At 41.9% G+C, this 12,548-nt stretch overlaps 1 protein-coding gene across 2 annotated transcripts in view; it reads right to left on the bottom strand.

Moving 5' to 3' along the window:
• Positions 1-12,548, bottom strand: part of LOC144770854 (C-type lectin domain family 2 member B-like) — an 88,146-nt gene that overhangs the window by 53,487 nt on the left and 22,111 nt on the right. For both annotated transcript variants that reach the window (XM_078655634.1, XM_078655635.1), the window contains exon 4: positions 3,520-3,623. In XM_078655634.1, coding sequence (XP_078511760.1) covers positions 3,520-3,623 — 104 coding nt within the window. The remainder of the gene's footprint in view (positions 1-3,519; positions 3,624-12,548) is intronic.

The following is a 12,548-nucleotide window of genomic DNA, read 5'->3' as shown; positions in this document are numbered from 1 at the left end:
CTAAGAAAATGTATCGACAAGGCTTGAAGGGACTGGGACGTCAACTCCCCCTTGTGTCATTCACCATCAGGTCGTACGAACAAAAATCCACAGGGTACTCATCGTTTGAGGTTTTGTTTGGAAGAAAACCCTGTACACTCCTGTATATGGCAGCAGAACAGTGTACGGTGGACGAGGGGCGTCCCCTGTTACAGTATAGTGTGAATCTAAAGGAAACACTAGCCACTCTATAGGAAGAGGTACACATTAACACGGAAAAGGCTCAAGAACAACAGAAATGTGCTTATGACCGAAATACCAAGTTGAGCCAGTTTTCGATAGGAGACCAGGTGCTGATACTCCTGCCAACTTCAGAGAAAACTACTGGCCTATTGGCAAGGTCCCTACCAGGTCCTGGACCAAGTTACCCCGGTAACTTACCATGTAGCTGTTCCCCACAAAATACCGACAGGACAAATATACCATGTTAATCTACTCAAAGCCTGGGATGGACCCGTGCCCGTGGCTCCAATGAATGACATCTTCATACACCACGTAGCCATGGATAAACCTTTGGAAATATCCCTGACCACTTTCCCCCATAAAGAGAAGGCACAGGTCCGACTGAATGGACAGATGACGGAGAAACAAAAACAACAGATGTACTCTCTATGTGAGACATACTCCTCTGTCATTTCTAGTTCACCAGGCCGGACGACCTTGGTTGCACACGACATACTCACAGAAACCCCAAAACCAGTCAAGTTGAAACTGTACCACATACCTGCAGCAAGAAGACAGGCAGTAGAACTAGAGGTGAAAGCCATGCTGGAGGCTGCAATTATTGAACCATCCAACAACACCTGTTCCTCTCCAGTTGTTCTGGTTCCCAAACCTGACAGGAGTATAAGGTTCTGTATAGACTCCCGTCAACTAAACGCTGTGTCTAATTTTGATGCCTACCCTATGCATTGAGTGGACAAGCTCATTGAACATCTAGGCGATGCTAGGGTTATGTCTACCATAGACCTAACAAAAGGGTATTGGCAGATCCCTCTCTCTCCTGAGGCCAGGGAAAAAAATGCCTTTTCTACACCATCTCGATTGTTCAATTTTAAAGTCCTTCCCTTTGGTCTCCATGGCGCTTCAGCAACCTTTCAAAGGTTGATGGATGTCCTTTTGTCGACCCATCAGACATATTCCGTCGCATATCTGGACGAAATAGTCGTATACAGCCCAGATTGGGACTCACATCTCACCCATCTTGGCGAGGTCCTAAACACTTTACGGAAAGCCGGACTTACAGTCAGTCCTAAGAAATCCACATTTGGAACTAACCACATCGAGTACCTCGGTTATGATATATAAGCAGGGAACATCAGGCCACAAGTAAACAAGTTTGAAGTTATTTTGAGCATCCCTTGTCCTACCACCCGAAAAGAGGTCCAATCCTTTCTAGGGCTAGTTGGATACTACAGGCGATTCATCCTACACTTCTCCGATATAGCCAGTCCCCTTACTGACCTACTCACCAAAACATATACAGGGAAGCTCAACCACTGGTCTTCTCTTCAGGAGCAAAGCTTCAAACAGCTAAAAGAAACCCTATTCTTACCTGTCCTAATTTCAAAAGAACCTTCGTTCTACAGACAGATGCCTAGGGAAGGGGCCTCAGTGCCAATCTGTCCCAACCCGATGATCAAGGTGATCTACGCCTCATTCTTTTCCTTAGCAGAAAACTGTTCCCGGGGGCAACCCGGTACGCCACGATTGAGAAAGAATGCCTGGCCATCAAATGGGCAATGGAAACCCTCCCGTATTATCTCCTAGGCAAGCATTTCCTCTTACTTACAGACCATGCCCCTCTTATCTGGCTTGCCCTACACAAAGACTCTAATCCTAAAGTACTCCGCTGGATTCTTGCAGCCTTTTTCTTTCAGCACTCTTCATGTTCCGGGGAAACTACAGATGAATGTGGACTTCCTATCTCGATGTCCCGTCACTGAATGGCCCCTTTGTCCATTCTCGGAAGAAGGCAATGTGAGGAGCCCGGGCCGGGCTCCCATGATCCATGCGAGAAATCCAACATGGCGGCGTTCGTAGTCCAACCCGGAAGTGAGGGTTGCGCTCTAGATGTCAAAACATGTGTCAGGAGTGACACAGAAGAAATGGAAGGACGACGGACGAGTGGGGGCTTTTTGCCGACTACAACCAGAGGAGAAGAGGAGCGCAAGGAGAAGACTGAAGTCGAGGAGAAAGGGAAACTTGGAGATTAGACCAAAACAGAGGAAGATACCCTGCGAGACGACGGAATGGATTCAAGATCCAGTGGATGCTCAGAGAGCACTGCTGCCAAGACCAGTACTCCCAAGAGGGACAAGGAGGCTGGGTCTCCCACCCCCACGGTCCAGGAGGGCCGTGGACTCAGGCAAGTGCCGTCTGCATGTTTCTTTTCTTTGAAGGGTTGGTGGGCAGGATTGAGGACCACAAACCCTTGAGCACTAACTCCCTGCACCTAGGTGCAGCATGGATAGGGCACTGGTGGAGGAACATCTTAACCCCAAACCCATGCAAGTCAGGGACAGTAGCCTGAATCCTTTTGTTTTGTTTTGTCTTTTGGGTTTCTGAATCCAAAGGATCACACGGAGTAAGAAATCCTAACGTCAAACCTTGAAGCAGATTAGGAACCGACCCTACATCCAGAACTTATAGTAAGAAGCCAGCATAACATTGGAGCGAGAAAAGATACGAAATAAAGCCATCTCCTCTACCAGAAAAAGGGTTGTGCAGTGGTGTCTAAGGGGCGGGTTGGGGGTGCGGAACAGTTTCCCCTAGTATACTATGTTTCCAACACAGTATACAACACTGCAGGGAAGAAAGAGAAGCAAACAGACCTTGTGTAGCCCTTCCAGTGGAGATACCATTACCTATGTTGAAGCCACATGCATTGGTACCCAAGAGTGATGCACAGCCAGGACATGAAACCTAAACTGTGGCTGTCAAAATATAACAAACAACTATCTGTGCAAGTTAAGAAAAACAGCACCATACAAAGAATTCAAGGAACTTCTGCCCTTTGTGAATGTTGCCACTATACGGCCGACATATTGATCGCAGCATCGATTTGGACTACTTTTTAAACTAACACACTTCATCGTAAATTCTAACTGCAAGAGAATGCAACCATTGTGTTCATCCTGAAAACTGTCACACACCTAATCAACACAGTGCCCAAGCAGTCTCAGTTAAGCAAGCCAAACCCGATCGGGACTGATCCGAAACCCCTCCATGTACCTCTTGTCTGTTATGATGTATCTTGTCAGATTCTTCTGGTGATGAGATGAGCTCAAGCAAATATAAAGTTGCCACAACAGGCCTACAAAGAGCAGATGTCACAGCACCAGATCTAAGGTCCCACCCCTAAACATTACTCTACACCATCAGCATGCTTGAATGCAGCACTCACTGCTACTCCATCTCTAGAAGTCATTTTACTTGTTGCATTGAATTATTAGCTTTAATATCATATAAGGTACTCACAATGAATTGGAAAATCTGATGCCACCGACCCACGACCATACGTCATCTCTTTTCCGTAGCCCAATCCAAGAATCGTCAATGGTTTTGTAATGTCTAATTGTATCCTGAAATTGGAAAGAGGCAAATTAATATCACAATCAAAAACAAGGAGATGAAGGTCTGGTGATAATGGTGGTGTGCACTATTATTAAACACAAGGAAGACATTAGGCCATACGGGACAAACCCCTCCAAAGCAGTGTTGATCCTTGATTAGCCCATTTTGAGTCTTATCAATTTGACACCACTTTGATATTGGCAAACCCTCGCACGGCAGCACGCATACATCATCCATTGCACAAGACTGTCTGTTCCTATAAGAACATAGGTACCAAAGACATTGGTCACCAGATACCAAGAACTAACACAAGTGTTCAAGAGTAGCATGGAATGTTTGAGTCTGTCCCTTCATATATTAATGTTACTGCGTATATCCTTGGTATATACTATGCATTTTGGGCAAAAAGGTAGAGCCACAATGAAATAAGTGAGAGCTAAGGAAATTATGGCATAGGGCCATGCAGAAAGCATTTTGCTGTCACAAATCCTGTGATTGACAAAATCACACAATTTGCAATCAAAAGGGCATTTTGCAATGTACAAAAGCCTTTTGATGAGTAAAGTGACTTTTGGAACTCTAACAAATTGTGTCCCCACTCCTATTTGCGATATGCCAAGGTGTGTATCACTGGTTTGTGACTCGAATTTCAGTCACAAATTATTATTTACTGACCCATGAGTAAATGCTTTGCAAAGGGGAAGCTCTCCCCAAGCTTTTGCAATTGGAATTAGAAGCTGGAATATTGTAGGATTTCTGAGTCTCTTTCGCTCGGTTTATAAGGCCCAAAAACACCATAGCGGATTAGGCACCCAAAAAATTTCATTAGAAAAGTACCAGGATTTACCATTTCTTCTGATCATTGCTCAAGGCCAGCCACTTTTGTTTTCCAACCCCAGAGTAGTCTTGAAACAATAACCATTCTAGGTGGCGCGAAGATTCTCTCATTAGCCTTAAATCGTCTCAGAACCATTATTTCCGGGGTCTATTTTCTGCAATTTGCTTGGTTTGACGTGCCAGATCGTCCACCACCTTAGTGAGCTTCTCCAAGTAATTAGTTAAAAAGCAATTAGAGTTCTCTTCCCTCTCGAAGATATTTTGGCATAGTAGGTCAGACAGTGCATTAAAATCGAAGGGGCATATTATCAACGATTTGCGATAATTATCTCAAAGCGTGCTTAGCGCTGTTATTTTTATTGCTGACTATCGCTGGATTTCATAGCCGAGATAGCGCATTATTATGAACGCTTATTTCAGAGGCGATGCAAAATCCAGCGATAGCGGTGAGAACTACCAATGCAAGAAAACAAGCGCTATTTCCACTGCGCTATTGCAAAGTTTACTAATAGGCAAGTGCGGACTCAGACTGACAATCCACCTCCCCTTGACAAGATGGGTAAGTCAGGTTTTAAACAGGCGCTAGTAACCAGAGATAATCGTGACTATTGATAATAGAGGGAAGTTGTGTTAGCGACAATATTCATGTCATTTTAGTGAGGAATGTCCACTTTGCATGTCATTAGCGTTAGCGTGTCCTTGATAATAGAGTGATATATAAATCGCTGCTTTTTGGCCGAAAACGGCCGCTAAAGCGGCAAAATTGGGCTTGATAATATGCCCCAAAGTGTTTTAAGTGCTTGTATGAAACTGTCTTTTTTGTCTTGAAGAGGATCTGACTCTGGGGATTGGTTATCACCGAAATATAATGAAGTAGTGTTAGTGAACAAATCCCTCTCAGCCTTCAGAAGGGGGCATCAGTGAACACAACCTCTGGTACACATTAAGCACACGAGGCCCATTTGTGGCCTGGGTGCGGGGAAGGTGTATCCCCGAGATACATGAGAGGGCTATTTTGCTGAGCAGGCAAGCCAGCCAGGTATACAGCACCAGGGATATACAGAGGGGGAGAACCCTGGAATTATGCTAGTTTACAATGGCTTACTTTGTGCGAGTGTTTGCTTGCCTAAGAGAGCAATGCCCCTATGCCCACAAATTTGAAAATATTTTCAATAGGTAAAGTAAGCAAAACCTGATTGTATTAAGTGTGCAGTAAAACATGTAGTCTTGGTATTTGTATTTAGTACAGTGATTAGATTTACAAATTGGTAGTAGTTATTTTTAAATATTTTTTATTAGTTTCATTAAATAGACCTTAGTGCAATAGTGAGAGGCATATAATACAGATCATAAATGATGCCCACAGCATGTACAATCATTTGCTTTAAAAAGGAGATGTACACAGATAATTATAATAAAAATAATAAAAGATAGGTTGAAAAGGAGAAATACCAAGATAACTATAATTAATAGATTAAAACTGATAATCAATATATCTCACATGACATGTATACACAAGCATTCAAACATATTTCAACAACTGTAAATGTAATATCTATATTAGATCCACTAAAACGACTACAATAAAACTATAACATCAATCCCCCCACCCACAGTTACCCCTAATCAAGTAAAGCAGTCATAAATAAGAGCTAAAATATTCCACATGTACAAGTATATCACAGTAGTACCCATTTTCACCCAATTTATCAGTATTTATCTAGATTTCCCTTCTTTCACCCACAAAAACTCAGGGAGCTATTGGACACATTTGTATCTCCTTCTGGAGCCAACAAGCTATCCACCAGGTGTTCCCTTGCTTTAACCCTTTCAATTTGTCCTCACCCTTTCATTATCTCATGAAACAACAAAGCACTCTCCAAATTTTCCCATTTAACCATTACCTTATGCCATCTAGTACTTTAGGACCATGCACGATTTCGAGTGCATTGTCAATTTACATTTTTCCAGAATCGAACCAATGTCACTAACTCTAATAGTATGTTTCTTATTTTTGGGGTGAGGGTATCCCCATAGGAGGCAGACCACGGGTGTACAAGTGATATCCCGTAATGTTATGTCATTAATATATTCTATGACTTCCTTCCTGAACACCATTAATGAAGGGCAGGGCCATACCACGTAAAACATTTCCACCCCAACTCTTCACATCTAGGGCATCTTGCAGCAGCAGTCACGTAAAATCTGTTAATCCTGCCAGGTGTTGGATAAACTCTATGCAGGATATAGAAATTATTTAATTTGAACCTAGCTTATCTAGAGACAGCTGGTATATGTGCTACAATCCTATCCCAGCCCACATCATTAACCTAAAGCTCTAAGTCTCCCTCCCATTTTATTTTCAACTTGGCAAGAGGAGAAAGTATTTGAACAAATCACACAATATAGATATGTGGCCAGTCTTACACACCCTTTTATTGTACAGAGCTGTTGACACACCTGATGTGTGGCAGGTTCAGCATCACCATTTCTCCAGTAATTCCTTATTGTTGCAACCAATGCCCTGTGTACTAAAAAGTGTCCTCTAGGTATATCAAATTCTTCAGTCAGGTCTTCAAACCTAAGAATATTCCATCCCAAAAACACTCTTAACCTTAAAGGTAGTCCAACTTTCAGTCCCTGCTAAGGTCTCTACCTAGGCCACATTTACATCCATTTTAATGGCATATCAGTTGAATAGGGTACCTGTACCAGGGTTCGCTGCAGGCAACGTCACCAGCACTGCTGCATCAGTAGGTGCCCTTGAGTTGGTAGTAGTCATCTCATGCATATTTTTTTTTGTAAGACAAACAAAAATAAGGATCAGCCAAAACGTGTTTTGCCCACTCAGTGGAGCCCAGGCCTGGTGCTTCTTCAAGCTTGTTTGATTATTAATCAGTACAAAAAATATTATTAAATAGTCCACGTACATTTAAAAAATCAGGAATAAATTAAAGTACTCAAAGTACTCAAAAGGGCAAGAGGAGAAAGGGAACATAAGACAAAAGAACTAACATCATTAGAATAAAGAATAAAACCTATTAAATAACCATGAGCCCATCAATACAGTACATGGTGCACTTCAATATTTGCCATCAAGCCACTCTATGTTAATTGTGAGAAAACATGGGAGATAGGTGATATTCTCTATGGGTGTCTATGTGATTGTGTTTTCAGTGTCTCAGTGGGTTTGCATTGTAATGAAAGACGAACTTGATAGAGTGCAATTTTCACAGGAGCCTGGGAATATTAGATATGGGGTAAATAAATTCAACACCCTAGTTTGGGCTTCTCATTCATGTGCTAGAGGACAATTCATAATAGAGCAACCAGCATACCTTCTTTTTACCTTAAAGGGTCCTCTGTAGTAAGAACCATCACTATAATTCATCCACAAAGTTTATTTAACAGCAGAACATATTATTTGTAAGTTGACACAGTCATAAATGTTATGGGAACCCAGCTGTAAGGGACGCTTGCTTGTCTTAGCGGTCCTGGATGTAAGAAATAGGTGGTGATGCTTTTACATTTCTGTAACATTTATATTGCTGACCTACTCCATCGTTTTATGGTAGGAAGCTGGCTGGCTTGCCAACGAGTTGGATAAAGATGAGGTCTTGCTAATTTTTTTGGGGCCATTTGAGATTGTGGGACACACCATAAAGTGTTGGTTATGGTCAGACCAATGGCTGCCCTAGAGCATATTGATGTTTCTTCCCTTGTCTTCACCTACCCTATTAGGGACTTTGAGGCTTGCACTCAAGGACTAGACTGGAGTGTGCCTCTGTCCCACTGGTTCTGTCTGCACTGGAAAAGCTCTTGGCCCCATTAGTAAGATGGCCAGGGCTTCATGTGAAGGTTGAAGATGACCGGGGACCAAAAGGAACCATGGGCCACATGCATCAAAGGGTTTTGCCCATTCTGTGTCGATGGGAAAATGTGTTCATGCATATAGCCCCATATGGATCTCTTGAGATTTCCACAGGTGGTAGGCATCTTTTGGGACCTGGCAATGGCCCTGTGTGCAAAGTGGAATTAGTTGGAAAGGTAGGAGGAGAACCAGTGAAGGGCATTGACAATGAATCCTATTCTAGACTCCCAAGTGTGGATGAGTGCTGGGTGGTTGACAGGAGGAGGTCTCATCTTCATTGTGTAAGTGCGATCTCCAGGCAACCTCAAGCCAGATTGGTAGTCATGCAAGAGATGGTAAGCCGTGATGGGAACTTAGAGTCAAGTATGTACTGCTTTTTCAATGCTGTTGCCAATGAAAGGTCGGTGAGTGATGGACTGGTAGTTGATGTGGTCATCGTGATCTAATACAGGTTTCTTTAGGAGTGTGAGTATTTACCATGTCTTGAGAGGTTCTGGGAAAATGTCTTGAATGAGGAAGTTATTAGTCATATAAATTTGAAAATATACAACAGCATATGAGACTGGTAGGACTTGAAGGACTGGTGGTCAGTAAGGAGTACGTTATGGTGGGAACTGTTCGGATAATGCAAGACCCATTATTGCACACTGTGAATAGTACCCCATGAACCCTTGACGAAAGTGCATTAAAGCTTAATTTTCTTTTCCTTTCTTACAGATGGCATAGTAAATGCACAAATTATTTTGTGAGAATGGGTTTAAAGACCAGGCGAACAACAGATGTTGTCTACGAAAGAGATTTAAGGGCACAAAGCACAAAAGGTTCACACATCAGTTCATAGTTCAACACTTGGAACACCGAATACCATTTAAAGTTTTATATAACTACTATCATAATTTTACTTTTAGTTGGCTGTCAGGATTCACTTGCCAGTACAATTTACTACAGATAAATGTAATAGAACGGTAACATCACAAGCTGTGTTGCTCTCTTAAGAAGTTCTGACTTATGGTGTACAAGACATTTGGTCTTGGAACAACTGTTTTTTAAACCATGATTGTTGTGATAATTAGAGCACTTAAATGTCAGAAAATGTTGACGAGGAATTTTCAAGCTATAGCCTGCATGTAATTCTACACCTTCAACTAGTGCAGAAATGTGCAGCATGTCTGCTCCTTGTTCTAACATGTTATGCTCATTTCACTGGAGATTTATGTTTGCTACATTGACTTCTACTTTGGAAGTGCATGGCTGAGGTCCTGCCTTCATTAGGCAATTTCTTTTCTGCTACTTTCCACCTACAGCTCAATGGCCCTTGTAGGTTTATTTACTACAGATTCCTGAAATAAGGACATTTCAACAAGGACGCAGCTTCTTACTCATTAAGAAGCAACCAAATGGAATAGAATCCTCCCTGCGCAACCAATGTAGATTCAAGATTCAGTCATAGGTTTTTGACTAGGTCTTGGTACAATCGTACTCATTCAGCAGATTTTGCACCGATTAGGCCTTCAACTGCAGTTTAAGTGGCCAATTAACTTTAAGATGCTTTTTTCATAATGTGGGGAGCAGTTGAGAAATACAATTGCCAAATTCATAAACATGGACTCACAGAGATAATTTAGATGGTCTGCTAAGTTGGAAATAACTCATGATGGTTGGTTTAGGGACTGGTAAATTGTGAATGTTGCTACCTTCAACACCTCTTTATATTCCTACACATCTTTGGAAGGGGGCCACAATTGGAACAGCAGCCAGAGTGAGGAAGGGAAATACAGCCTTATTAGTTCTATTATAAATATGATAAAATACCCTGAAGTTAGAGAATTGCAACATGAGGTTAGGACCAAATGTTACTTTAAGAAATGTTGAGCTTTAATGCGGATTGCAGTTTTTTAAATCTATACATTGCTGGTTTGATCACCTGTATATCCAGAGTTTACTGTTTTCTGTTAGGTTGGGTACCACACTTGGTAGAGATTTTCATGGGTTTATATTTCTCATATTTGATTTCACATGTACATACTTAAATAATGCAGTTGTTTTGGAAACCATTTTTTTATGTGTAGTGTTAAAGTGCGATTTTCTGGAAGATGTTAACTAGGCAGCAAATCAAGTGCAAACACCATCTTGTCCAAGATGGAAGTCTACTCATCCAGCCCCCCCCGCCCCCACACTTTATCTCCTCGCAAACTCTAAAGGACACAATCAAGCTGAAATCTACTTGTTTATTTCAACTGTTACATTTATTCTGCTCTTGAAGAGCCCTTCTACATTCCTCATACCATGGTAACCCTGCCAATCATGTAAATTTATATGTGAGAATAATGTATAAAAACTCTTGATTTTCTGGGTGAGCCAGAAAACCTATCTAAAGGCTTAGATGCTGCTAGTTATGCTATCTGTTTTTCTCCTAAATTTTCCCCTCATTGGGACTTAGACTAATGTCTGATTTCTTTTTTTTTTTTTTTGTCCTCAATTCACCTTAAGCATCTGCAATTTTGCATGAAAAAAAAACCCTCTTCCAAACTGGGCGCTCTGGGTCGATGCTCTTGCATTCGCTTTTAGGCCGACCAGGCCAGCTTCTTTTGTACGAGGCTTGGTGTAATCATTGGACCGCGGGTACTTAGACCAACCTCATTTCTGTACCCCAAATAATTAATGGTGCCCAGATACTTCCTTCCCCTTGGTCCAGTCTCGCCATGCTCAATACTGCTCTCAACCAAATCTCATATGGCGGTGGCTCAAGGTCTTTCCACAACCTGCAAATCTCTCTACGGGCCGCTAATATCAAGCAGAGGATTAAACCAATCAATTTGTTAGATAATTGATTTATAAGATTATTCTCAATACCGAAAACAACTAAAGACAAATTAAGGTTAATCTTAACTTTAAAAATTCCCTCCAATGCCCTCCCCACATTCTCCCAAAAGACCCTTAGGGATCCACAATCAAAAAACATATGCAAATCATCAGCCTCCACTAAACCACACCTCGGACACTTCGGAGCTAAGTTTAAAGCAAACCTAGCAATCTTTTTTGGGGTGTTGTATAATCTATTCACCACAAAAAATTGATTCTTCTTTAGGGAGGCTGTATAAATTATGAAGGGAGAAAAAAAAATTAACAGAGGCTTCTTCCAGGGATGATGAGTTCCATACCCTATAGGGAGGAGGAAGATCTGTATCCTCTGCATCAATTAAAGCCCTATGGAGTGTATTTTCAATGTCCCAGTTTCCACCTACAAGGTCTCTCTCGGCAGCAAACCAAGAACATATTTTCAAATATTTGAAGCGGGAGAAGGAGTCTCCTATCTTTGCCTTTAACACATCCCATGGATGGACTCCATCCAGAGATATTAAATCGGACCAGATGACGATTCCCGCCCTCCTAATCGGAATAGCCAAGATATCATTTAGGCAGGCGGGAAGCCCTGGAGAGTCCCAAATAGGGGCAAAGTCGGAATAATATCTTATTCCCCACTTCGTTTTCAAGTTTTGCCGCACCCTGAGAGCTAACCTCATTACTTTCAGGCGTACTTTTTAAAAACATCTGGGAGCACCAAATTTATATAAAAACCTGGTACTACCTCCCTCAAAATGAACCGTAGCATTCAGGATCATACCCCAATTAGAACCAGGAGGGCTAGAGAGTAAACAACGAATATTTATAAACAAAAAGGCAAGCGAACATAAAAATACATCTCGGAGAGCGAGGCCACCTTTAAGTAGCCTCTGTTTTAACTTCTTCCAAGATAGCCTGGAGTTTTTGTTGTCCCATATAAAGCTCCCTATCTTACTTTGGATTTTTCCCAGTAATTTCCCTGGAAAATCAAGTGGGACAGCCCCAAACAGATATATCAAATTCGGCAGGATAACCATTTTGACCAGGTTTACCCAGCCATAAATAGTAAGGGGAAGATGCTGCCATTTCAAGAAAAGATGATCAATTTTTTTAGACACTTTCTTCAAGTTCGTCGTGGGGATATCCTCTATATTATGGGTTATAATAATCCCCAAAAACCTGACCTCCCCACAGTGTCTCCCAGTATAGTCCTCAACTCCCCAACACATAACCTCAGTCTTGGAGGAATTGACCGAGTATCCAGAGTGCAGGCCAAACTCAACCAAGATATTTTCCACCCTGGGAAATACCTCTGCTGGGTTGTTGGTATACACCAGCAGGTTGTCAGCATAGAAGGCCAGCTTACACTTATAATCAGATA

Source organism: Lissotriton helveticus, chromosome 7 (assembly GCF_964261635.1).
Source record: "Lissotriton helveticus chromosome 7, aLisHel1.1, whole genome shotgun sequence".
Taxonomy (NCBI): domain Eukaryota; kingdom Metazoa; phylum Chordata; class Amphibia; order Caudata; family Salamandridae; genus Lissotriton; species Lissotriton helveticus.
Note: the sequence above shows the minus strand (reverse complement) of the source record. Positions and strands in the feature narration are given on the sequence as shown.